The 26923-nt window shown below is 45.6% G+C and overlaps 1 protein-coding gene, 1 long non-coding RNA gene and 1 pseudogene across 4 annotated transcripts in view; 1 reads left to right on the top strand and 2 right to left on the bottom strand.

Annotated features, from left to right (window-relative positions):
* Positions 1–4467, top strand: part of SGMS2 (sphingomyelin synthase 2) — a 330113-nt gene extending 325646 nt beyond the window's left edge. For all 3 annotated transcript variants that reach the window (XM_086962017.1, XM_086962018.1, XM_086962019.1), the window contains one exon: positions 709–4467. In XM_086962017.1, the coding sequence (XP_086818143.1) occupies positions 709–912 (204 nt within the window). In that variant the 3' untranslated portion in view covers positions 913–4467. The remainder of the gene's footprint in view (positions 1–708) is intronic.
* The window catches only part of LOC147728133 (uncharacterized), a 91535-nt gene continuing 65399 nt past the window's right edge, over positions 788–26923 (bottom strand). The window contains exon 4 of the long non-coding RNA XR_015309363.1: positions 788–908. This is a non-coding gene — a long non-coding RNA (uncharacterized LOC147728133). The remainder of the gene's footprint in view (positions 909–26923) is intronic.
* LOC147728134 (uncharacterized) lies at positions 9529–10155 on the bottom strand (annotated as a pseudogene).

Genomic DNA, 26923 nt, shown 5'->3' with positions numbered 1-26923 from the left:
AACATGTTTAGGGTCTAATCACATCTTGGTACCAGTCCTATCCCCATGCACTCTCTCTCTCTGTCTATCTCTCTCACTCCCTCTCTCTCACTAGCTGTATGTGTATTTGGGGCAGCTCTGAAGGAATTCCACACACACGTGCCCTGAGATTAATTTCTTAAGACAGCATTTCAGATTCTGAGAAACAGGATTGAGGAAGCTCCCAGTTTTGTAAAGCACTTGCAATGGTGCCTAGCATCATTAAGAGCCAGAGCCTAACCTGCCATAATACTTCTGCCACCAACTGGACTTGTCCCCAAAGACCATCACCTGTGCCCTAGAAGCCCAGGCAACATATTTGGCCAACGCTGCCGTATGGATCATCTTCTCACAAATCGGCATAACACTAAAACAATCGCAATGCACTAGCTGATTCAACCAGCAACCACGCCTCCCATTATATGGAAAGAAGACTTTAACTTTGAAAATAACCAGATGACATGTATATTTGAGGCGTGGCATGGCACTTATCCTAAATAAAGAGTTCTACATAAAAGATAAATAACAATGGACCATTACATTGTTTTATAGGTTTAATGTCTCAACCATTACTTATTTTGATGCAGGATTTACCTATTATATGCACATATATGTATGTCTACCATTGTTCATTGGCCTACTCTGTTTAGTCCCTCCTGTTAACAACTATCTTTCTTTACTTTGCAACAGTCTTTAAAAACATCTTCACCAACGAATTTCTTGTCCCGAGCATGGTGGTTCCCAGCGTTCATCTTCTTCGAGAAGAATGTGCAAGGCACGGTTCCATGCTGCTTCGCCTGGCCAATATCCTGGCCACCCAGCTGCTTCAAATCCTCCTGCAAGAAGTATTCTCGCGTCCAGAAGACAGGCGAGGACAACGAAAAATCCACCTAAAAAAAACAAAAACAGACTATTTACCAAAAAAAGAAAAAAAACTTTATGCTACAACCAAAGTCTTTGAAGTGACAAATCTGTAAATGATGTAGTGGACCAAATTTTGTATGACAGATTCAAAAGACAGTTGTGCAGAGAAAAACAAAATAGTATTACTTTATCACAAGTGTATTATCCAGTATGAAATCCACACCAAAGGCCTGTCAGAGTGCTAATGCAATGCAGACTGTAAATAGAAACGGCTCCCTCTGAACAAGAGCACATCATAGAGGCGCACTAATGGGCTTTGATAGGAGGTGCCAAAAACGCGTCACTTGTTTCATTATTAATTAACCACCAGACACAACACAGCTAAAGCAAGGTTTCAGAGCCAGGGTTGAAAGCATGTTGATGGAGGGAGAATCTCTTTGCATTTCCCGGTGTGCCGCCATTTCCCGAGCAGCTACTACTGGAGAAAGGATCCCAAGAGGTGTGAAGGTGGGGGTCGAGAGAGTATATTATTTCTCAGATACACAGAGGAGTAGACCCATGTTGATGTAATATCCCAATACCTTTATTTATTGGTGTCTTCCTTTTGATATCAGACACCAGAATCTTACTTTATATATTGATATCATTTTATTTACTTTTTCATACAAATTGTGCTTATGTTTTTTGTAAGGTTTGAGACATTATCAATAGACGAATCCGTTGCAGTTGCTTCTGAAACGGTTCTGCAGGTGCACATGTATTGCATGACAGCTGACACTCCTGGACACCTTAGTAAAGGGTGCAAAATGAGAAAACGAATTTTGGCCTGGAGTAGCATTGATCTTCTATGACAATAGAAGGAGCAACTTTTGTTGCTTTTCAAGGACATTATACCTACCTTCTGTGGCCAATTGGTCAAACACACCCATTTTTTCTATAATTGACTTAAAAAAGGAGCGTGGTTTCTTTCAGAAAGACAAAATTCGATTGAAAGGCCAGTGTGTTTGTGTCAGTGGAGCTATGTGTAAATTTGTATGTGAAAGCAACTCTTGAGTCCTATTAGGGTATCCACACTCTCCTCTGTTTTTCTCCACATAGTTGCATTTTCCTGATACAGTGTTCCAGATTCATGCTGTGCTGTGCCCGTCATGGGCTACTGTTCAGGAAACCCAAGCTAAGGTTTGGGTAACTCTGGTGCTAGTAGACATTCCTAGATTTGTGGTTTGAAATGTTACTGTACACATTGTAAAGTTTTAAAGGCTGCAACTTTGCATGGTGTCTTTGAGGGGCCATAAGAATGTGCTTTTGTTCCTTCACAGAGACCTACCTTTATATGTGTACCTCTTTAATGTTGCCTAACTGGACTTCTAGAGCACCGAGCACTGACCTGATGTAGAACATGTTGTTAACAGTTGCCTATTTACTATTCCAAAACACGATTGTCTCAGAGGACATTTGGTGTCAATCCATCCAGGTAGAAGATTCTGCTTTGAAACTAGAATGGTGTTTTGTTTTCAGCACAGATCACTTATTAAGTTAAATGTTGACCAGCACAGATTACTTATTAAGTTAAATGTTGACCATTACTTCTGGAATAGAAAGAAGAATGGCCAACATTGGTGATACGATAAAGTTAAAAAAATACAAATGCATAAAGTGGGAAGGAAAGAGCCCATCAGTCACCATGGCAATCTATACGCAATCGGACACTCTTTTAAGACAGAAATATTAGGAATCCCCCTCGGTCCTTTGTGTAAAAAGTAGCAGAACTATCTCTCCGTGTTCAGAACACACTCTTCACCATCAGCTTGTGAGAAAGGGAACTCCATGTGTCAACTATTGGGCAGGGCATCAACCACAGAAAACAATATGTTTGTGAGCATCATGCTAACTGCAGGCTCTGCACATTTTGCATTTTGTTTGTTATCCCCCTTATACCAGGGGTGAGCTGAAATAATCTGTGAAAATGTATAGAATTATACTCTTTAGCTTAATTAAAAATCAGCAGAATCCTGAAATGCAGCTCAGGAGATGCACCATATTGTTAAAGAAATCATGTTGGCAAACATTGAGAATAGAATATCTTTTGAACCTTTACTAATACTTCAGAATTTTCTGAAGTTGAAATGTGGTGAGCAATATCATCATTTATTTGGTGCTACCCATTTCACTGGCAGTTTTGGTAAAAGCCACTGAGAAGGCATCCTTGGAAAGTGGCCTGCACTTCTCGTCTCGCAATAGTGTTGGTAAAAGAGTTTGGAGAATTCAAGATGCGCCAGCCAACAGGGAAATAGGTATGGTTCCTGCTGGTGGTGTCAATCAAAGCGTACTTTCTCGCTGTTGGAGCACAATATTTTTAAACATGCCTATTTCTGCATTGCCCTCAACGGGTTCATCTATAAAGAGGGATTTCCAACCACGTCGACCAACAAAAAGCTTAGAGACCCAACTGCACAGGTCATTCTTATTATATGTTGCCAGGGACACAACTCACATGTACAGGTAAGTGTACATAGCAATGTTGTAAATACATATCTCATTATTTAAGATATCTGTAAATCAGACACACTGGTCTTGAGTAAGGTTGTTGCAGTATCAACAGTTAGCTGCAAGCTACAGGCATTAGGAGCACTTTATTGATCCATAAGTCATAGCCAAAGATATTCTGTAGGTGGAGCCGAGTTCTTAGTCTAGCTTTGCTTCGCAGGGTAAAAAATGATCTATACAATATGGCAAATGTGAAACTACATGCTCCAATGTCCACCCAGAGCAAGTATGAATGTTGTTCACATGGGTTGGCTTGGAGTACAAGAGTGCTCTGAATTGAAGGTGGATTCATCCTACATCATAAGTTCAATGGTTGAGTTTTCCCAATTGACTTAGGCAGCATTTATAAAAAAGACCTGCTTTTGTCCTTCTTTACCATAGTGTACCTCACGAGAGGCCCAGAAGTTTGAGCCATATGTGCCCCACCAAATGACCTTATTGACCTGTTGCATATGAAGGATTGATAACTGCCCTCCCAACAGTACTCATTTAACTATCATCCATACACACTGGTGATACTTGAATTCGTAAAGAAGGGAGGCCCTGATTTCCAATATTGTGAATCGAGAACCACACACTGCTCTTTGTTATACAGAGACACATTTTAGTTTTCTCACTTTTAAAGCGAGCAATATATTGTGGTTCCAGTTTTATTCATTTATTACTGTACGTGCATTTGAAATAATGAAAAGGATCATAAACATAGCAGCTAAAGACCTCAAAACATAATATTGTATTTTTTTAAAGTGGGTGTATTCCAAAAGCTAGTCTGCTTGCCAAGTCAGATAGTGCATTTCATTTACCTCTATGCAATGACTAATGCTGCAGAATCTGGGGACATGTTACAGTGTAAAGCAGTAAAATATGTATTATTGTCTGAGAAATGCTATTTGTATTCCTTTTAAAATAAATGCTGTTTTAATGTAATTTAAGTGCCTTGTATAGTACAATTGTAATTCTCCTGTATATACAGTGTGGGATATTTTGACATTTTATTTGACCCCTGTGATATTGTATATTAAAAATGAAATATATACATTTAAAGTTTAGTAACTAAATATACTTGCTGTTGCATCGAACATTCTAAACCACAGTCTTTGAAAATTTCTGTTGTTTAAGTGCAATGCGACTTCCTGTAAATGCTAAGCTTTCGTCTTTGTGTAATATGTCGTACCTCTGTTTTCTACCGATTGTGTACATTTAGGTTTGCATGTCGAAATACGTTTGCACATTCATACTTACGTCTAGTTTACATTTTATTTGCCCTGGGCTAGATATGTTGCTCCTGTGAAATTTCTCAAAATAAAGCTATGCAAATGTATGCAAGGTGTTTTAGCATTTGAATGGTGATGAAATAGCTAGCCTTTAGGAGAAAAAATGATTAGGTAGTCCTAAATGGTGGGCAATATCTACCTATGGAGTATCGTCATAGAAACAGATGTTCTAGAAAATGGCTTCACAAATATATCGTAAAGCTAGGTTTAATGGGAATATGTGTCTTCGATTCAAAGGCTGAAAACAATAAGTACCTGTAAGGTTGGACCGGGTGGTTGGCAATGAGGAAAGGGATGTCTGGAGTTCTTTTGGTTGCAAGTATCTTTATTTTTCAGTTTGACAGACTTAAGTTGACTGTTTTAGTTGTGGGTCAGGGTTCACAGTGATAAACAAAAGAAATAAGGACTAAACATAAAAAACAGAAGCGGATGTTCCCCCGGACAGTATTCAGCGCCGCCCTTGGTTTGGTCTTCTCTGGTGTTGGCTCCCCCGGACTCCTCAGAAGGGCAGAATGAAAAGAAAGAAAGATAGGGCCGGGATTAGTCACTTCCATTTCTAGCTCATAACACTGGTGTAACCACCACCTTGCGTAGTGAAGGAGAGGGTGGGAAGGATTCATGAGGGAAAGGGCCGATGTGCCTTTGTTTTAAACTATACCTCGCCACCCCACCACCCACACCAGAAAGCACCTCTTAATGGTACTTGCCTTGGGCCACCGCCCGTCCACAGGGCCGTGGCGTCTGGACCCGGGGAGGTTGTTCCCTTCCTTGGGCCACCGAGTTTATGCGCCTTATCTTTAGGAGACGGGTTCTCGCCTGGGTACTGGTCTCCGCCGAACCTGCTCTCTCCTCTCTCCGCTCCTCCTCCCGAACTGCTGGACTCCTCTCCGCCGAGGGTACAGCTGGGCTCCTCTCCACCGATGATACAGCTGGGCTCCTCTCCACCGCCGGGACAGCTGGGCTCTTCTCCGCCGCCGAGACTGCTGGGCTCTTCTCTGCCGTCGGTACTGCTGGGCTCTGCTTCTTCGGTCTCTCCGTCTTCCTCCGGGCTTCAGGAAACCCCTTCCTGCCTACGCCGTCCGTCCTCCAATTGGGTAAGGCTTTTATGGTCCCTCCTCTCTGTTCGGGACCACCCAGCATGACCGACAACTAGACCGTCAACCGCTTCCTGGTTGGCGCTGGTGTCACTCCTCGGGTTACCCCACTTCCGGTCGTCGTTCCGGATCGGCACACCGTCTGTCTCACAGATCCTCCCCCATAGGAATGGACGATGGGGCCATTCCGAGGACGGGAACCGGGAAAGGTAGTCCGCTCTGATCTGCTGCGCCCCAGGAATATGAACAGTCTGAAACGAAAAAGGTTGCAGAGCGAGAAACCATCTAAAAATGCGAGGGTTGGAGTCTTTATGTCGGGAAAGCCAGGTCAGGGGTGCGTGGTCGGTAAGGACAGTGAACTGCCGACCCATCAGGAAATATTGTAGGGATTCAATGGCCCAAATGATCGCCAGACACTCTTTCTCTATAGTCGAGTGGTGTTCCTCTCGAGGGAGCAGCTTCCTACTGAGGAATAGGAGGGGTCTTAGCTCGTCCGAGCTATCGGGTTGAGACAAAACGGCTCCCAAGACATGGCCTGATGCATCCGTCTGGAGCACGAAAGGCCGTAGGAAATCTGGGCATTGCAGCACAGGGGCAGTGCAAATAGCGAGCTTGAGGGCCTGAAAGCTGTTGTCCTGGGCTGTGGTCCATGTACGTATATTTGTAGGACTGGTTTTAGATAACAGATCCGTAAGGGGGCTAGCGATGGCAGAAAAGTTAGGGATGAACCGTCTGTAGTATCCACTGAAGCCCAAAAAGGAGCGGATCTCCTTTTTCGTGGTTGGCCTGGGGACCGACTGTATGGCCTCGACTTTGTTCACCTGTGGTCTCAAACATCCCTCGCTAATGGTGTAGCCTAGGTATTGAATCTCATGTGTGCCTAACAAGGATTTCTTTGGGTTAATGGTTATTGCAGCCTTCTGTATTTCTGTGAGGATGGCATTTAGATGTTCTAGATGTTCCTCCCACGTTTGACTAAACACTACGATATCGTCCAGATACACAGCTGCGTATGTTTGGTGGTGCTTGAGGAGGCGGTCCATCATTCTTTGAAAAGTTGCGGGTGCCCCATGCACACCAAAGGGGAGCAGCCGAAACTGATAAAGGCCTGAGGGAGTTGCAAAAGCCGTTTTTTCCTTGGAACAGGGCTCTAACGGGATCTGCCAATACCCTTTCGTTAAATCAAGGGTCGACAGGAAACATGCTTTTCCCAGGCGTTCTACCATCTCGTCAATCCGGGGCATGGGATATGTATCGAATTTGGTTATGGCATTCACCTGTCGAAAGTCTATACAGAAGCGAATGCTACAGTCCGGTTTTGGTACTAACACCACCGGAGAACACCAGTTGCTCTGTGATGGTTCGATGATACCTGCTTGTAGCATGTCAGATACTTCCTGTTCAACAGCCCCGCGGCGTGCTTCAGGGATTCTGTAGGGCTTTAGTTTAATGACATCAGGTTGTGCCAAGGAGGGTAATCCCGGACGTGTTGAGAACAGACCGGGAAATTATGTTAATAAGGTCATAACCTGTTTCTTCTGATTGTCTGTCAATGTTGTGCCTGTAGGAACTGGGTACTCTGAGGTCTCCTGTAATGAGGAAGGGTGTATGTCTAAGGGAGGATAGGAACAAGCCAAGAGGGCTGAATTAGTAACCCCTGGGGAAGAGGGAGTTTGGTCTACCCATTCTTTTAACAGATTGACATGGTATATCTGTTTACCAGTTGCCCTGTGTGGTAGGGGCACGCTCTATGTGACTGGAGTCACCCTTTTTTCTATGGTATATGGTCCTTGCCATTTCATCAAGAGTTTATCTTCTGTTGAGGGAAGCAAGATAAGGACTCTGTCTCCTGGTTGGAACACCCTGAGTTTGCTGTTGCGGTCATAATATTTATTTTGGGTAGTTTGGGCTTTCTGCATATTGTCGTGTACTATGCTCCAGAGTTCGGTTAGTGAGGTCCTAAGATTGGTGGTATATTTCAACAAGGGTTTCCCTTCCTCGTCTTCTTGTTCCCACTGTTCCACCGCCATGTCCAGCAGCATTCATGGCTTCCTTCCGAACAATAGCTCGAAGGACGAATACCCTGTGGACCTTTGTCCATGGACCCTGAGAGCAAAAAGAACCAGAGGTAGCTTGTGGTCCCAATCCCTCCCTGTCTCTGAGACGGCCTTGCGGAGCAGGTTCTTGATGGTTTTGTTGTTTCTCTCCACAAGGCCGTCCGTCTGTGGATGATAGGCCGAAGTGCGGATTCTCTGTATCCCTAAAACATCACAGATTTGGCCCATCATTCGGGAGACGAATGGGGTCCCCTGGTCCGTAAAGATCTCGGAGGGGAAACCTACTCTTGAAAACTGGGTAATCATGGCTTGGGCTATTGCCGGCGTGGTTATGCTAGTCAAAGGGAAGGCCTCGGTATACTGGCTAGCATAGTCGATAATGACCAGAATATAGCGATGCCCTCTCGCTGATGCTGTCAAGGGCCCTACGAGATCCATACCGACCCTCTTAAAGGGTACGTCTGTAATGGGGAGGGGTTGTAAGGGAGCTCTTTGGACTCTCCCTGGGTTCGAATATTGGCATCTTAGACAAGCCGCACAATGCTTGGCAACATCCTTGTACACACCCGGCCAATAAAACCGTTCCAAGAGATATTTGAGGGTGTTCTCCTTCCCATAGTGTCCCCCCCCCATTTTATTATGGGCCAACAGAAGTACTCTTTCACGATATAGGGACGGTACAACCAGCTGTTTCTTCACCTGTTTATCTTTTTTCTCCGCCCTATACAACAGCCCTTTTTCCATAAGAAAATATGGTCCTACCTGCTCTGGTCTTGTACTTGCTCCCAGGCATGGGTTAAGGATTCGTCCTCTCGTTGGGCGGTCCTGAAGCTGCAATGACTTGTTTGGTTGTTGTCTGCAAGGGAAAAAAGAAGAGCGGTACAAGGTGACTGGAAAAGGAGGAAGTCTTTCTTTTCCCTACGTCTTTCCTTTCTACTTTTCTTGGTTCTAAAGGGTGAACAGTCCAGGTCTATTGAGGAAAAAGGGGCCTTCTGAAGCCATGTCGCTGTCTTCCTTTGTTTTCCCCTTAAGTACTCGTCGAATTTAGGGTGATGGGTCCCTATAGTCACGGCCTCTGGCAGGGAAGGAATCACCCCTACCTTCTTGAGGTGAGGGTCATTGTCTACATCTAACAGGATTTCGGTTACCGGGTATGACTTCGTATCCCCATGGACACAAGTGACCCTTACGCGTTCTGGGCTCAACAAAGGGGGATCTTGAAGAGGGAGCCGTCCACCACTGTGACATGGCACCCAGTGTCTGGTAAGGCCTGGCTTCTTTTACTGTTTAGATACACCTCTGTTTTGTACTGCTGAGGTCCTTCCTTAGTTAAGAATATCCTGCCTCGTGTATAGCCCACCTCCATGGGTTCTGCGGGTGGGTGTTTTTGAGGACAGTATCTGGCTATATGACCCCATTCTAAGCAATGAAAACACTGGGGAGTCTGTCCACTGATACTGGAAGGGGTCAGGACCGACTTCATGACAGGGCGAGAGGCGCTTAGAGGTCTTGGGTCGGGTTTTGCAGAGAATCTGGGGTTGGAAAAGGAGGGAGTCCGGGAGGGAGTAAGGGGAAGTTGAGGTCGAGGTTGCCCCCTCTAAAATCAGGGGATCTATGGAAGGCACATGCGATATCCACTGCGGAGTAAGTGTCCAGGTTGGGATGTTGTTTTACTCATGAACGGGTGGAAGGTGGTAATGCTTCCAGATATTGTTCTATATACACCTTTTCTACTACTTCCCCTATGGTGGATAAATGGGGAGTTAATCACCTGTTCCCCATGTCTCTAATCCTATAATATAATGCTCTAGGGTTGTCTCCTGTGGCCCATTTCTCTTTCCGGAACTTAAGGCGGTAGTGTTCCTGATCAAACCCCAGTCTCTCCAATATTGCTTTCTTCAGGTCGTCGTATTCAGTGGTTCCAGTCGGGTTGGCTGCTTGGTACGCTGCCTGCAGTTCACCTGAGAGCAGCGGGGCAATGTACTGGCCCCATCTCTCTCTGGGCCAGGCTGCGGTGGATGCCACCCGTTCAAAATTTAAAAAGAAATAGTTAGGATCCTCCCCCTCCCGGTATTTCTGCAAAACCGTACCAGGAAGAGTAGGGTGGACCCGCGCATTAACAATCGCGTCAGTAAGTCTTAAGACAGCCTTGTCTTGAACTTGTTGGTTGGTTGTGGTTACAGTAGCTTGTTCTTTAAGAGCCTCCTGTAGAGCTTCTCTTCCTAGCCGGGCTTCTTGTATTTGTTGCTCTAGTACTAACTGTAGATGTCTTTGCCCTTCGGCCAGCTGGGTGACCATTTCGTCCAGCTGTATGGGTTGGGTCATGGTTGTCCCGCTCTGTGGGTTTGGGATCCCACTTCTGACACCACTTGGTAAGGTTGGACCGGGTGGTTGGCAAAGAGGAAAGGGATGTCTGGGGTTCTTTTGGTTGCAAGTATCTTTATTTTTCAGTTTGAGAGACTTAAGTTGACTGTTTGGGTCAGGGTTCACAGTGATAAACAAAAGAAATAAGGACTAAACATAACAAACAGAAGCGGCTGTTCTCCCGGACAGTATTCGGCGCCGACCTTGGTTTGGTCTTCTCTGGGGTTGGCTCCCCGGGACTCCTCACAAGGGCAGAATGAAAAGAAAGAAAGATAGGGCCAGGATTAGTCACATCCATTTCTTGCTCATAACACTGGTGCAACCACCACCTTGCGTAGTGAAGGAGAGGGTGGGAAGGATTCGTAATGGAAAAGGCCGACGTACCTTTGTTTCAAACTACCCCTCGCCACCCCACCACCCCCACCAGAAAGCACCTCTTAATGGCACTTGCCTTGGGCCACCGCCTGTCCACAGGGCTGTGGCGTTCGGACCCGGGGCGGTTGTTCCCTTCCTTGGGCCACCGGGTGTATGCGCCTTATCTTTAGGAGACGGGTTCTCGCCTGGGTACTGGTCTCCGCCGAACCTGCTCTCTCCTCTCTCCGCTCCTCCTCCCGAACTGCTGGGCTCCTCTCCGCCGAGAGTACAGCTGGGCTCCTCTCCACCGATGATACTGCTGGGCTGCTCTCCACCACCGGGACAGCTGGGCTCTTCTCCGCCGCCAAGACTGCTGGGTTCTTCTTTGCCGTCGGTACTGCTGGGCTCTGCTTCTTCGGTCTCTCTGTCTTCCTCCGGGCTCCAGGAAACCGCTTCCTGCCTACGCCGTCCGTCCTCCAATTGGGTAAGGCTTTTATTGTCCCTCCTCTCTGTTCGGGACCGCCCGCATGACCGACAACTAGACCGTCAACTGCTTCCTGGTTGGCGCTGGTGTCACTCCTCGGGTTACCCCACTTCCGGTCGTCGTTCCGGATCGGCACACCGTCCATCTCACAGTAATATATATGCATTTAAAGTGAACACAAGGAGATCATGGACAAAGCGAGCGCTGAAACTTTTGAGGCACTCACCCCCAGTCACAGATCTGGGTTGAATCCATCATCGTTCTTTAGCTCCCTCCATCACCCCAGTTGAGTCCCAGCCTTATACAAATCTGTCTTGACCCTGTTCCTCATGGGAAAAGTCCTGCCCGAACTGCCAAGTCAGGTCTTCCCTTGACAGGAAACAAGCATCCTGTGACCGGTTTCGGAGTAACGCCCGGCTAGCTTAAATCCAGTGGCAAAGGGAGCAAGAGACCCACGTCTGGTCATACCCTGCCAACATAGGCAAACAAAGCAAAGACAAGGAGATGATGGATGGAGTGCTGACACTTTTCTGACACTCACCCCCAGTCACAGATCTGGGTTGAATCCATCATCGTTAGTTAGCTCACTTCGCCACCCGAGTTCAGACCCAGCCATATGCAAATCAGTCTTGACCCTGTTCCTCATGGGAACAGTCCTGCCCGAACTGCCAAGCCAGGTTTTTCTTGGACCGGAAACAAGCATCCTCTGACCGGGATATGTGCATTTGCACAATGTATACATTCATATGAAAAATATTAATTCAAGACTAAGACCCAATTACAAGTAATGCAAAATTATTTGCTAGGGATATCGTGTGGCCAGATATAGCGTTTCCAGTCAGTATCCCCATGTATAAATCCGGCTAAAACAAGTTAATCCCAGGGAATGACGAATCACTGAGTGAGAATGGTTTTTCAGGGTGAAATTATAAAACAAATTCCCAGTTCCATGGGAATTAACACTACCTTTACCACCTACTCTGGGAAGGTGGTCAATTGGACCAGGAGAATGTGGGGGGTAGAAGGTGAGTGGAGAGGTGATGAGGATGGTAGTAGGAAAGGGAAATATGTGTTTTTTCAGGGACGAGCATGCATGTCCCGTCCGCCTTAGAAGGTTGTTGGGCGGGAACTGTTATCAGGATGCACTTAGAACCCAATGCCAGAGCAATGTTATTGGCCAGATTCTCTGGGTAGCAAAATTGGGTCCGCTGTTCCTGCACCCAGGAATTTCAAATATGAGAAAACCAGGCAAGCCATGATCGGCATCTAACTAATAATCGGCACCTATGTGTCTGTGAATGCAGAGCAGTCAATCTTTGGTGCTGTACAGATTCAGAAGTCTACATTTGTAAAATAATTCTTTCATGTGTTAAAACTCAATACATTGCACAGCTTAGAATTATCCACAAATGTAAAAACGTGCCTCACAGTACAACACAAATTCAGGAATACATAGATTGGTTTCAGAAGCTATGCTCTCTGATACTTTTATCATTTTATCTGGAACTCTTCAAATCCATATGATAGGACATAAACTAATATATGTTTTATTTATTTATAAAGTTTTATATAGCGCAAACTTGACCCAAGAGGGTATCATTTAAAAAAGTGCGACACAATGCATAAAGTTTGTTATTTTATTTTGACTAGCTCCCTCAAGCAGCCTTCCAACTGCGTGAACTCTATGGCCTCCTGACTACGTGAGCGCTATACAAAAATAAGCACTGGTAAACCTAGTGGTCTCGCCTATGCAAGAGCTGTTGGCTTTGCCAATAAATAATAAATCCACATGTTTTAGCCATGTTGTACACCCGCGTGGCTGCTGTTCAGCATGTCTAAAAGTTAGGGGGTAAAGGAGAGTGGAGTGGAGTGGATTGGTGTAAAGTGAAGTAGCCCGGTATGTTAGGGAGTGTCGTAGAGAGTCGTGGAGTGGGGTAAAGTTGCATGGATTGGTGATGAGTGGTGTAGAGTAGAGTAGAGTGGAGTGGATTAAAGTTGAGTGTCATAAGGAGGAGTGGTGTAGAGTGGTTCTGGAGTGTTGTGGAGAAAGCAGAGCGTCGGAGTGGAAGGGCACAGAGTGGAGCTGAGTTGAGTGGTATACAGTGGAGAAGAGTGTCAGAGTGGAGCACAGTGTTGTAGAGTGTGTGGGATATAGTGTTGTGGAGTGGTGTAGAGCAGATTGGAGTGGCGTAGAGTAGAGGGACACACTAGATTGTTGTAGAGTGGAGTTTCATAGGGCAGAGTAGTGTAGGAGAGTGGAATGGCAAAATGGAGTACAGTGTTGTAGAGTTGAGTGGCGTAGAATAGGTTGGAGTGGCATAGAGTGTCAGAGTGGAGTAGAGGGGTGTATAGTGCAGCAGAGCGGAGTAGTGTGTCATAGAATAGAGTGGAATATAGGGGCATGGAGTGACATTGAGGGAGGTGCTTAGAGCGCAACACAGTGGAGTTGTTGTAGAGTATTGTAGAGTGGAGTGGCATCCAGTGGGGTAGAGTTTAATGGAGTAGAGCGTCATTGATTGGAGTGTAGTAGAGTGGACTACAGTGAAGTTGCGTAATGTAGAGTGGTGCAGAGTAGACTGCCGTAGAGTTCAATGGTTTTGAGTAAAGTGGTGAAGAGTCCATTTGCTAGAGAGCAGTGATGCAGAGTAGAGTGGTGCAGAGTAGATTGTAGTGGTGTAGAGTGCAATGGCATAGAGGAGTGGAATGGAGCAGAGTGGTGTAGAGTGGGATAAGGTGCAGTGGCATACATTGCAATGACGTAGAATAGATTGTTTCAGAGTAGAGTGAAGTATAGTGGAGTTGTGCAGGGTAGAATGGAGTAGGGCAGGATAGAGTGCAGAGGTATAGCATCGAGTGGCCTAGAGTGCAGTGGCATAGAGTAGAGTGGTGTAGAGTGTAGTGGTGCAGAATAGATTAGAGTGTTGTATAGATTAGAGTGTCGTAGAGTGGAGTGATGTTGAGTGTAGTGACGTAGAGTGGATTGGCGTAAAGTGGTGTATATTTGAGTGGCGCAGAGCAGAGTGCAATGGTATAGAGTGCAGAGACAGAGTTTAGTGACATAGATTGCAGTGGCATTGAGTTCAGTGGCTGAGAGTGTAGTGTTGCAGAGTAGAGTGTCATAGAGTGCAGTGGAACAGAGTGCATTGGCATAGAGCAAAGTGGTGCAGAGTACACTGGTGCCATTGCTAAGAGTGCAGTGGTGCATCGTAGAGTGGGGTAGAGTGCACTGGCAGAGAACAGAGTAGTGTAGAGTAAAGTAGTGAGGTGCATAGTGAAGTGATGTACAGTGCAGTGTGAGAAAGCAGTGGTGCACAATAGATTAGAGTAGCATAGAGTGCATTGGGATAGAGTGCAGTACAGTGGCATAAAGTAGAGTGATGCAGAGTAGATTGCAGTGGTGCAGTGTAGAGTTCAGTGGTGCAGAGTAGAGTGGCATAGAGTTCAGTGACAGAGAGTGCAGTGTTACAGAATAGAGTGCAGTAGAGTGTCATGGTGCAGAATGGTACAGAGTGCATTAATTTAGAGTGCAGTGACAAAGAGGTGTAAAGTAAAGTGGCGTAGAGTACAATGGTGTACACTAGCAGAGTGGTGTTGAGTGCAGTGGCGTAGAGAAGAGTGTTGCAGAGTATAGTGGCATAAAGTGTAGTGGTGCAAAGTAGATTGGTGTAAAGTGCAGTGATGTGGAGTAGAGTGGGGAAGAATGGAGGTGTGTGGTGCAGGGTAGGTTGCAGTGGGACAGAGTGGAGTGGCGTAGAATAGAATGGCACAGAGTAGAAAAGGGTGCGTAAAGTAGATTGTTTCAGAGTACAGTGAAGTGGTGTAGAGTGCAGTGGCATAGAGTAGCGTGTCATAGAGCGCAGTGTCATACAGTGCAGTAGTGCAGAGTAAATTAGAGTGCCGAAGAGTGCAATGCTGCATTGTAGAGTAGTGTGGGATAGAGTGCATTTGGCATAGAGTAGTGTGGTGTAGAGTAGAGAGGCGTCAAGTGAAGTGGCGTAGATTGGAGTAGAAAAGAATAGAGTGCAGTGATGCAGTGTGGAGTGGCATGGAGTGGTGTGGCGTAGTATGAAGTGGTGCAGAGTAGAGTGCAGTGTTGTGGACTTATGCAGGGTAGAGTGGAGTGAGGTAAAGAGGAGTATGCATGGTGAGGTGGCACACTCCCATTACAGACAATACATCTTCAATTGAAATGACAATTACACTTGCACAGACTTACAGTTTTACTGAAAGAATAATGCTGCGCACAAACAATACTGTATGGAAATATCATAACCTAGTGTATTGATTTGTTTTGAATGTATTTGTTTCCACCACACTTCAGAATTGAAGAATTAAAAAATGGGCGACATTTATGCTTTCCATATTCTGAAATACCTGCACAGTTCATTTACAGACATTTAAATTTGGTTTTGTGCTAGAAAAAATAAACATCATACAGCGCACTCCAAGTAGCTAGCATGATTGTCATATAAATTATCTCACCAAGAAAAAAATAAACACGCAACTACCTGGAAGTCAAAGCCTGACATTTGACCTCTGTCTTTGAATACACAGTGAATGTGATAAGATAAAAACAAGATTTAAAGGCTTGTTTACAGAAATTCAGTACTTGTGGAAGAATATAGTAAATAAGGTTTGGGCAAGTGAAGGGAGGAACTCAAGCTGGACAGCATTAAAACAATGAAAGCCAGCAAATAGAAAACAAGCAAATGTGAGCTAAAAACAACAAATCCAATGGTAAGCAATGGACGTAATGCATTTCCAATGTCCTCAAGATGTCATTAGCAAACCAGACAGATGTGCTGCCTGGTAGGCTTCGACCTAACAAGAAATTGAATCTATACACAGAAATGGAGAATTTTAAAAATGCTCTGATTAAATTTTTAAGTTGTAAAACAGGTTAGTACTTTTAAAAAGTGCCATTTTTACTGAGGAATTATAATGTGTTTTTTTATACAAAAGAAATAATGATTTTTGCATTACCGCTCATATTAAACTGCGAGGTGACCATCAGCTGGAGACAGGTATGTGCAAAATCATCAGTTGTTAGCAACTGGCATCCCTCATTTAGAGCATTTACAAGTCTTGTTTTTTTTTAAGAATACAAGCACCCACTCTACTACCAAATTTCACAATAAATGGAACACCATCCTCTGCTCTCTTATTCTCAGTCTATAGGAGGCAGGGTCCTTTTCCAAAAAGGGGGCTATGCCACCCATTCACATCCACAGAGACTGGACACAGAGCAACAGAGCACTGAGACCAAGAGGACAGTGCAGGCAGATGGGTCCTGCTGCCCTTATACGACGTTAAGTGAATGTGTTGACTATAGCTTTGAATCTGTTTCTGTTTCATTGGTGGGGACACTGGGGAAAAGAGAGTAAATGTGAAAGAATGTATAAAAGAGAAGGTGGAAAATGAAAAAAAGCTTATAGGACTATACATCTTTCAGACTTCTCAACCAACAAAGGCGCACGTAAAAAGAAAAATCACTACAACCCACAACTCAAACTCCCACTCTGACCTATCTGTGTCATCAAAATATGCTGCCTTGAGCATTCGAACAGAGGCTCACCAATACTTAGCCATGCATGGTAATCAAGCTGGGACTAAAAAAAGCTACAGTAAGACCCCGGAAACAAAAAAGAAGCAGATACAGTGCAAAGCACCCTAGTGCTAGAAGTAAATGGATGAGCCTCGAGACTGCAGTTGGCCTCCAGAGCCTCAATAGATTGTTGTGGACTGGACATATGTAAAAAATAAGTTAAGTATGAAAATGGGAAGACATTCTTTAGTATTAAAAAAAACGAAACTGCAAATGGGCAGAGCTTACTGTAATGTAACATCTGCAAGCAAGAAAGCATGGGAATAAACGGACTTACAATTCATCCTTCCTTCAGTCTATGGCAGTGTCCAGGGGCGGTTTCTCAATTAGAGCTCAGGGGCTGCGCCCCTCTGAAATTCCTACACATTTACATAAAAACATATTAAAAAGATCGATTTATTTAGAGATACAATTGCATCTCAGAATAAATCAATATATTTAATTTTGGGCTGACTGTTTCATGTTGCCTGCCTCGCCTTGCTCTAAAGTAGGAGATGGAAGCCAGGCAGTAAATCACCTTTCTGAAATGCAAAGCAAGGCGCAGGGCTTTCTGTTTTAAAGCCATTCATTGCCATTGGGGTCTATGGTTGTATGCTCTCTGTAGGCCAGTGACACAATCAGCGTCACGGCTTCAGGTATCAGAGACTTCATTCCTGCTTGACTTGATACGTCCATCATTCAAAGGCATAGAGCCCACCCTTTTGTCATACATGAGAGTGGATGCAAGTAAGTCTGATCTGGTTCCTTGTTCTTGGTAATAGTATGTGTTTGCATGCTAATGTTGTGTTATGTATATTGTGCTGAGACCCCTCATCATGCTAACCTCCCCCACTGTGACATCCAAGGCCCTCGCAGCAGATCGCTCACACCACTCCAATAGAAGTGGAGCTGCTGTATTTGTTCCCCAGCAAAATGGATCCAAATATCGAGCAGGGTTCATGTTCCCTTGCGAAGTTGATCCAAATGCCTGAGTCTAGCAGGGCGACTAATATGTGCTTACAGTGGACAGTTATCTGAAGAATTGACATTAAAACTGGTGTGTCTTCATTCCACTAAGTTAACACTGATGCCAAAACTAGGATTGACTTGCAAACAATGAATGTTAAAAAAGTTGAGGGAATGCATTTCAGCAATTTAGTGCCTCTCTTATTTCACATGCTTCCCCAAGAGTTTGTTATTTTATCATTTTGTTGTTTATCTCTATTTTGTTCTGTGCATATTTTGAGGCTTGAGCGATGAAAGGAGTTTATGAGGGGTTTTGATTGAGTGCACAGGTGCTAAAGCTAAACCCAAACAAAGTGCCTGTCAGTGGGTTAGCATCTCTGCAGAGCGCACAGAACAACGTTTATTTATTCCATTTGCAACTGAAATTATGAGTTTATGTGTGTGAAGAGGGGTACACAGATGTCAAACTATTTGCAACATGTTTGGGGGCAGTGCAGTGACAGAGATGCAAGGAAGTGCATTCGGGAAAAAGTGAAAAGAGGATGCTGAAGAGGAAAGAGGTGATTGAAGATGTGCAGATGGACAAGATATGCAGGCAAAAAGAGGATACATATCTAACATAAAGCACACATAACTGAAGTCCAAAACTCCTTCCACAGGCCTCAAGGCTATTTAATTCACAGACTCTCAGTTTTAGAACTGAAACATTTACAATGTTAACTATTCATAACATATTGTTGTTACTCATGTATCTTAAACAACTAACACCCATTGACAAAGCCAATCATACTGACAAGCTTTAGGTGTATGTCAGTTGTTGTGTCATATATCTGGATGCATCTCAGAGAGAAACCAAAATACCGGTGAGGTGGCACACTATGATAATCACAGACATTTATTTGACATGTTCCTTTATAGACAGCCCCCACTTTTTTCATCCCACTTAAGGACCTGTCTGCACACATTTCTATATGACTAGTTGCAGCCAGCAGCTGTGGGTGCTTCTCGTAATCTGGTTATAACATTTTTTCCAAAGTTAATGCTGCATGCAGTGCAAGACACTGGGCAAGCATACATTTTAAATGGCTAGAGTTGTCATGCTGTACAATTTACACATTTCAGTAACTGTTGAACATATTAATGCAGGAAGATATGGGGCAGTTTTGAATGTGTTTAATATTTCAAGACTATACGTTACCACTGCTTTATAAGCCTTGCTTTATCGTTACATTCATTTGCTTTAAAATGCACGATTTGTCAATCTATTTGTCATTTCTTTCTCCAGAGAGGGGCTCACCCTGGACCTCAGGTTTGTCCATTGAACTTGTTCACTTCGCTTGCTACTTAAAAGTCATGTACAACGTTTAGTCTTCATCATTTTCAAATGTAACCAGCCGCCACTGGCTGTGTCAAAGCCCTGTTGGGGGTTAGCGGGAAACACTTCATAAATTTATGTGCTGACATTTATGATGAGGAATATAGAGGACATATGACTGTTTATGGGAAAGAAACATTTCAGGATAACAAGTAGACTAACTTCTCAAATAAATTGTAAATTAATCTTTTCCTCAATGCTGGAAAGAGTTGTGTAATGAAAACGTACAGAACATGGCGAAAAAATCTTTTGTCTTCAGAGGTGATCATGGAGTTAGATCATCACTGTTTTCATGGGTTTAGAATCATGGAGTTAGATCATCACTGTTTTCATGGGTTTAGAATCTATTATCAAAGATAATCAACACCTTTGAAAACGGAATACCAAGCAGACCAAAAACAAATTATGAAGTTCGGGAGCATATGAGATGGTTTTAACACTCAAACTCAGAATAGCCTAAAGCCTTTTGTGCAATCCAAGTGGTTGGTAGACTTACAAGGGCTCTGGTAGATAGCAGCCACCCTCAAAGGGTGTTAATCCAATATATACGTCCCGCCTACCAAGGAAAAGAACAAGAAAGACAGCAAGAGTTACCTGCATAGATGGTGCGACCAAACTATATCCAACCTGAAATATTGTAATACAATATGGATCACAAAAAGACCAATTACAGTAGATGTTTTACACAGGCTCTCAGAACTAACAGCGATGGGAACAGACCTTGCATGGTTTTGTGATTCGCTAAATGATTTGCAAGATCTAAATGAATGGTGAAAAGAGATCACATATTCCTCATTGAATATTACAGTGGCTCACAGAAACCCAGTATTGAGAATGAAGAACATGGGCGTCCGCCGGGGAGGATGGGGGGGGGGGGTCTGGGGTAAGAGGGGCGCTTGCCCCCACCCCCGAGCACCCCTCCTTGCCCCCCCTGCGGACACCCATGCTTTTACGGATGCCTTTTGTCCATAATTCTGGGCACTGCAGGGAACAGAGATGTTCCCTGTCAGAGGCCTCAACTCCCAGATGGGACGCCTTGCAAGCCTCCTCGTAGCCCCTCCCGCCCATTGTCATTCTGTCTGTGGCTGATTATCACATACAGAATGACAATGGCCTGTTAGAGCTGCTAAAGCATACATTCCACCCTGAACCAATGAGCAGCTCAGCGGGTTGGGTATGCGCTGCCGAGACCAGCGGCCACAGAGCAGTGTTGTGCCAAGATCGGGTTTTTCTCCCTAAGGCCATGAAACGGAACAGGCTCTGCCTCGAGTGCCACTTGACATCACCACTGCGAGAGGTGGTGCCGAAATACACCCACCCCTTTCAAACTAGTGCTCAATGGCATTCTGGTTCGTGCAGTCCTTTCCTCAATTAGCCATAGGTGAAAGTGCAGGCTGCATCCTAAGGGGAAGTGGCAAACTAGGTCTGGACACCAAGACCTCCTTTTAACACTGTGTAGCCTGAGAGCAAGAGATCTTCTGAATGAAGGTCTGGGGGGGTCGATGCATTATACTCCCAAGTCCAAAATTGAGGTTGCAGCATAGCCCGGATTTCCGATCCCACTAAGAAGTACACAGTCTCATGTCAATAACATATCTATCTGTCAGTATGCACCCTATCATGTCTAAAGGACGTCCCGACCCTGTGTTTCACTGCCTTATATCCCTCTGTACCCCACTCCCCGCGCTCACTACCTAAAATCCTTCTGTACCCCACACCTTGCGCTCACTGCCTTATATCCATCTGTACCCCACCACTCGCGCTCCCTGCCACAACATATCCCTCTCTACCCCACAACTCGCGCTCACTGCCACATCATATCCCTCTGTACCCCACACCTCTGATCACTGCCTTATATCCCTCTGTACCCCGCACCATGCGCTCACTGCCTTATATCCTTCTGTACTCCACATCTCGTGCTCACGGCCACAACATATCCCTCTGTACCCCACACCTCGTGCTCGCTGCCTTATATCCCTCTGTACCCCACACCTCTTGCTCACTGCCTTATATCCCGCTGTACCCCACGCCTTGCTCTCACTGCCTTATATCCCTCTGTACCCCACACCTCGCGCTCACTGCTACAACATATCCCTCTGTACCCCACACCTCGCGCTCCCTGCCGCATATCCCTCTGTATCCCACTCCTCACACTCACTACCTGATCGCTCACTTTACCCTGCCATTTATCTTCTATGTGTTCTCTCCCCTTCCACATGTTCTACCTCTGTTCACCCCCTTACTTCTTTTAGTACCTTACTCCTTTGTCAATACCTCTACTTCTTTTCCTCTTCAGTAACATCTCTCTGACACATCTCTGCACTTCCTTTATATCAACGCACCCCTCTACCTCACCTGTCTACCTCAGTCTTTATTATTCCCTCTTCCTCAGCTGTCTCTACCTGTCTCTGACACACCTCACCCTCTCTCTACCTGACCCTCTCACGTTCTACGACTGCGTTATTCTCCCCTCTCCATCTTTGATTTACATGTCTCTGCTCCTGAATCTAATTCTTCTACAGATTACTTCTTTGTCTACCCTTCACCCCTCACTACCTTTCTGTTTGCCTCACTACGGTCTTTACCCGACCCACCTTTCAGTGCCTCTTTCCATTTCGCCTCCCTCCCTCACAGCACTCTCCTAGCATGCATCTGTTTCTCCCCTCACCACCATGCCTGCCTCTACCCCTCCTTACCTTTCTAACCAGCCTAACTTTCTACCTTCCTATTATTCCTGGTAGTGAACCTTTCATTTCACGCCTCGGGTTGTATTACCTACGCATTCAAATTGAGTAGGTCATTGCTGTGCTCCCAACCCAGTGCCCTAGCCTCTCAACATGTCCAGATATAACAACAAGCATTTGGCATAGCCAGTAGGCCTCGCCTTTGGAACCTGCTGCATAACTAAATACTTATAAGGTTCCAAAGGTGAGACCTATTGGCTATGCCAATGCTTGTTTTTCTCAGCTTGGTCTGAGCATTACCCGATCCTGATTGTCTGCCATTTTAGCCCCACCCCTATTGATTAACATTAGCCATGCCCCTTCATTTGCCAGGTTATTCCCCCCTGGAAAAATTTCTGCGGACGCCCATGATGAAGAATGAAAAGACGAAAAGGATGTAGGGATTTTGCAAATTCAGAACAAGTTAAATGCTTTGATAGATGTTTAGATATAGCAAAAATGGTCATAAAAGTTCAACAGACTGATAAGTCACAACACTTTTCCTATAGCGGACACAATGAAAACAACACGAAGAACCCGTTAAGTGAGGTCCACTTTATTAAATGAAAAGGGGGCTCTGGTTTACTCCATCAAACCTTAACTTGAAGAACCACATATATATATAAATTCTTCCTAGCAAAAAGCCTATGTGTGGCTAACACGTATCGGCTGGCAAAACTCACAATAATGTACTAAATTGATTCTACTGACCTGGGATATATGCTGGGTACTGCCAGCTGGGCCCCACTTCTCTACTCAAGAACTGAGTATGGATGCCAAGAGTCCTTTCAAACAACGCTTCTACCTCATTGTAGGAAGGTGGATACCTGACTATGGTTACCCCAGATTTGTTGCCTTGTGTTTAGCTGGTTTTCGACTTAGTTGGCCTAGTTCCCTGCTAATCAGGGCCCCAGGCTATCTGCTCTCTCTTAAAATGGACTCCATGTACTATAGGTACATAACCAATTTGGTACTGGACACCTTGTCAGCCCCTATACAGCGCACTATAGGTGCCTAGGGCAAAGGTGCATCCAAGGCCTACCAGGGGCTGCAGCATATCTTTTGCCACCCCTGGCTGGTCCTTAAATTGACACAACTCGCTGATCACTCAGCTGGGGCAAGGTGGTGTAATCACCCATTGCTTAGATATAGTATACCTATATCTAAACCTATATCTGGACACATATATACCTATAAGTTACTCCTATGGCAGGCCTTAACAATCCTGGAGGCAGAGTGCTTGGTTTTATGTGAGATGGTGCTCTAGCATGAGCAGCGCCTGTCTGCAGCTGTCGGAACCAACTCCCTTAGCTGTTCCGGGATATTGCCATACCATATACTCTTAAGTGCATTATAATCCATCGCGGTTATGTGCTAACTTTGGTTTGGCTTTATCAAAACATGTCGTGTAAGGTGTCATACGATTTGGAATACTACCCCCTCGCCAGTCCTGGTGACGGGGGTAGCATTCCACCCTTCTAGATGGAGAAGACATGTTACTTTGCTAAAAAGCGGTTAATTCTAACCAGAGCCTCGGCATCACAAAATGGATGCTGCTGCCACCGACACGAGTCTGACCTCCTGCTGCTGACCGAAACTTGGCAGAGGAGGCCTGGACAAAGGGTTTCCTTTCGCAGGGAGGTGCTACACCTCCCCAGACAGGAGATAGTGTATTGGGGCAGGGTGGGTTGAATAAAACTAGACACTGCCTGGGGAGCACAAGGCTTTCCCTTGCATAATCCGGTCAAACCGGTTCTGGGGCACTCCAGCCCAAGTCCCAGCATGATCCACACAAAGGGGGTGTAACCACCCCCTTCCTGGATCCCACCCATAGGAGGGACCTAGCAGGTAATCCAGCCCACTAGATTGGTATAAGAGTGGGAGCAGTGCTAGTGCACACAGATTATCCTGACTGAAACTTATGAAATGAAACTCTGGACCCTTCGACATCCTACTCGACTTAGAAGACTGAAGAATCTCCCTTGTGGTCAAGGAGTGACCACCCTGTGCAAACAGGCAGCATCCAGCGCCTCACCATTTGCTTTTTTGCAGTTCCCGCCGGAACTCGAGCGACAGAGATCAACAAGACCAAGCTATCCTGCCTTCCAACAGCCCGATCCACAGTGCCAGCGAATCTGAGACCCGTGGTGGCGACCTGAAGCGTGGGGCCGGCCATCTTGGAAAAACCACGAAAGTGCTGACCGTGCAGCTCCCGAGGCTCCCTCAATGCTGTTCATTGGGGTTATTATTCCCTCTTCCTCAGCTGTCTCTACCTGTCTCTGACACACCTCACCCTCTCTCTACCTGACCCTCTCACGTTCTATGACTGCGTTATTCTCCCCTCTCCATCTTTGATTTACATGTCTCTGCTCCTGAATCTAATTCTTCTACAGATTACTTCTTTGTCTACCCTTCACCCCTCACTACCTTTCTGTTTGCCTCACTACGGTCTTTACCCGACCCACCTTTCAGTGCCTCTTTCCATTTCGCCTCCCTCCCTCACAGCACTCTCCTAGCATGCATCTGTTTCTCCCCTCACCACCATGCCTGCCTCTACCCCTCCTTACCTTTCTAACCAGCCTAACTTTCTACCTTCCTATTATTCCTGGTAGTGAACCTTTCATTTCACGCCTCGGGTTGTATTACCTACGCATTCAAATTGAGTAGGTCATTGCTGTGCTCCCAACCCAGTGCCCTAGCCTCTCAACATGTCCAGATATAACAACAAGCATTTGGCATAGCCAGTAGGCCTCGCCTTTGGAACCTGCTGCATAACTAAATACTTATAAGGTTCCAAAGGTGAGACCTATTGGCTATGCCAATGCTTGTTTTTCTCAGCTTGGTCTGAGCATTACCCGATCCTGATTGTCTGCCATTTTAGCCCCACCCCTATTGATTAACATTAGCCATGCCCTTCATTTGCCAGGTTATTCCCCCCTGGAAAAATTTCTGCGGACGCCCATGATGAAGAATGAAAAGACGAAAAGGATGTAGGGATTTTGCAAATTCAGAACAAGTTAAATGCTTTGATAGATGTTTAGATATAGCAAAAATGGTCATAAAAGTTCAACAGACTGATAAGTCACAACACTTTTCCTATAGCGGACACAATGAAAACAACACGAAGAACCCGTTAAGTGAGGTCCACTTTATTAAATGAAAAGGGGGCTCTGGTTTACTCCATCAAACCTTAACTTGAAGAACCACATATATATATAAATTCTTCCTAGCAAAAAGCCTATGTGTGGCTAACACGTATCGGCTGGCAAAACTCACAATAATGTACTAAATTGATTCTACTGACCTGGGATATATGCTGGGTACTGCCAGCTGGGCCCCACTTCTCTACTCAAGAACTGAGTATGGATGCCAAGAGTCCTTTCAAACAACGCTTCTACCTCATTGTAGGAAGGTGGATACCTGACTATGGTTACCCCAGATTTGTTGCCTTGTGTTTAGCTGGTTTTCGACTTAGTTGGCCTAGTTCCCTGCTAATCAGGGCCCCAGGCTATCTGCTCTCTCTTAAAATGGACTCCATGTACTATAGGTACATAACCAATTTGGTACTGGACACCTTGTCAGCCCCTATACAGCGCACTATAGGTGCCTAGGGCAAAGGTGCATCCAAGGCCTACCAGGGGCTGCAGCATATCTTTTGCCACCCCTGGCTGGTCCTTAAATTGACACAACTCGCTGATCACTCAGCTGGGGCAAGGTGGTGTAATCACCCATTGCTTAGATATAGTATACCTATATCTAAACCTATATCTGGACACATATATACCTATAAGTTACTCCTATGGCAGGCCTTAACAATCCTGGAGGCAGAGTGCTTGGTTTTATGTGAGATGGTGCTCTAGCATGAGCAGCGCCTGTCTGCAGCTGTCGGAACCAACTCCCTTAGCTGTTCCGGGATATTGCCATACCATATACTCTTAAGTGCATTATAATCCATCGCGGTTATGTGCTAACTTTGGTTTGGCTTTATCAAAACATGTCGTGTAAGGTGTCATACGATTTGGAATACTACCCCCTCGCCAGTCCTGGTGACGGGGGTAGCATTCCACCCTTCTAGATGGAGAAGACATGTTACTTTGCTAAAAAGCGGTTAATTCTAACCAGAGCCTCGGCATCACAAAATGGATGCTGCTGCCATCGACACGAGTCTGACCTCCTGCTGCTGACCGAAACTTGGCAGAGGAGGCCTGGACAAAGGGTTTCCTTTCGCAGGGAGGTGCTACACCTCCCCAGACAGGAGATAGTGTATTGGGGCAGGGTGGGTTGAATAAAACTAGACACTGCCTGGGGAGCACAAGGCTTTCCCTTGCATAATCCGGTCAAACCGGTTCTGGGGCACTCCAGCCCCAGTCCCAGCATGATCCACACAAAGGGGGTGTAACCACCCCCTTCCTGGGTCCCACCCATAGGAGGGACCTAGCAGGTAATCCAGCCCACTAGATTGGTATAAGAGTGGGAGCAGTGCTAGTGCACACAGATTATCCTGACTGAAACTTATGAAATGAAACTCTGGACCCTTCGACATCCTACTCGACTTAGAAGACTGAAGAATCTCCCTTGTGGTCAAGGAGTGACCACCCTGTGCAAACAGGCAGCATCCAGCGCCTCACCATTTGCTTTTTTGCAGTTCCCGCCAGAACTCGAGCGACAGAGATCAACAAGACCAAGCTATCCTGCCTTCCAACAGCCCGATCCACAGTGCCAGCGAATCTGAGACCCGTGGTGGCGACCTGAAGCGTGGGGCCGGCCATCTTGGAAAAACCACGAAGTGCTGACCGTGCAGCTCCAGAGGCTCCCTCAACGCTGTTCATTGGGGTTTGAGAAGCCCCAGCCCTGAGCAGCTTTTTCACCAAAGCTACCCCCTCCACACTCTCCGAGTGCTGCGTGGGGCCCTTCTGCATTTTGCTGCTCAACGCGTTGGTCCGGTCGCTTGCCCGTTGGCTAGCGACACCAGTACCGACAAACCTTTGAATTTGCTCTGCCAGTCTGGTTGCTCTGGACTGGCCCTCGCTCCCCTGAAAAGGAGCACCCGCTCTGACCTTCCTGGTCCGAGTAAGAAGCGATCTTCGAATCCTGTGTGGGTTGCGCTTGCCAAGGTTTGTTTGCTCCAATCCGGAATCCGACACTGCTGTTTAACTGTGCTTTTGTTTAAACGCTTGTGCTTCTAGACTCATAAATAGTATAGAGGATTATTCTAGTAA

Source organism: Lissotriton vulgaris, chromosome 3_1 (genome assembly GCF_964263255.1).
Source record: "Lissotriton vulgaris chromosome 3_1, aLisVul1.2, whole genome shotgun sequence".
NCBI classification, from domain to species: Eukaryota; Metazoa; Chordata; class Amphibia; order Caudata; family Salamandridae; genus Lissotriton; species Lissotriton vulgaris.
This window is presented reverse-complemented; position numbering and strand designations above follow the sequence as displayed.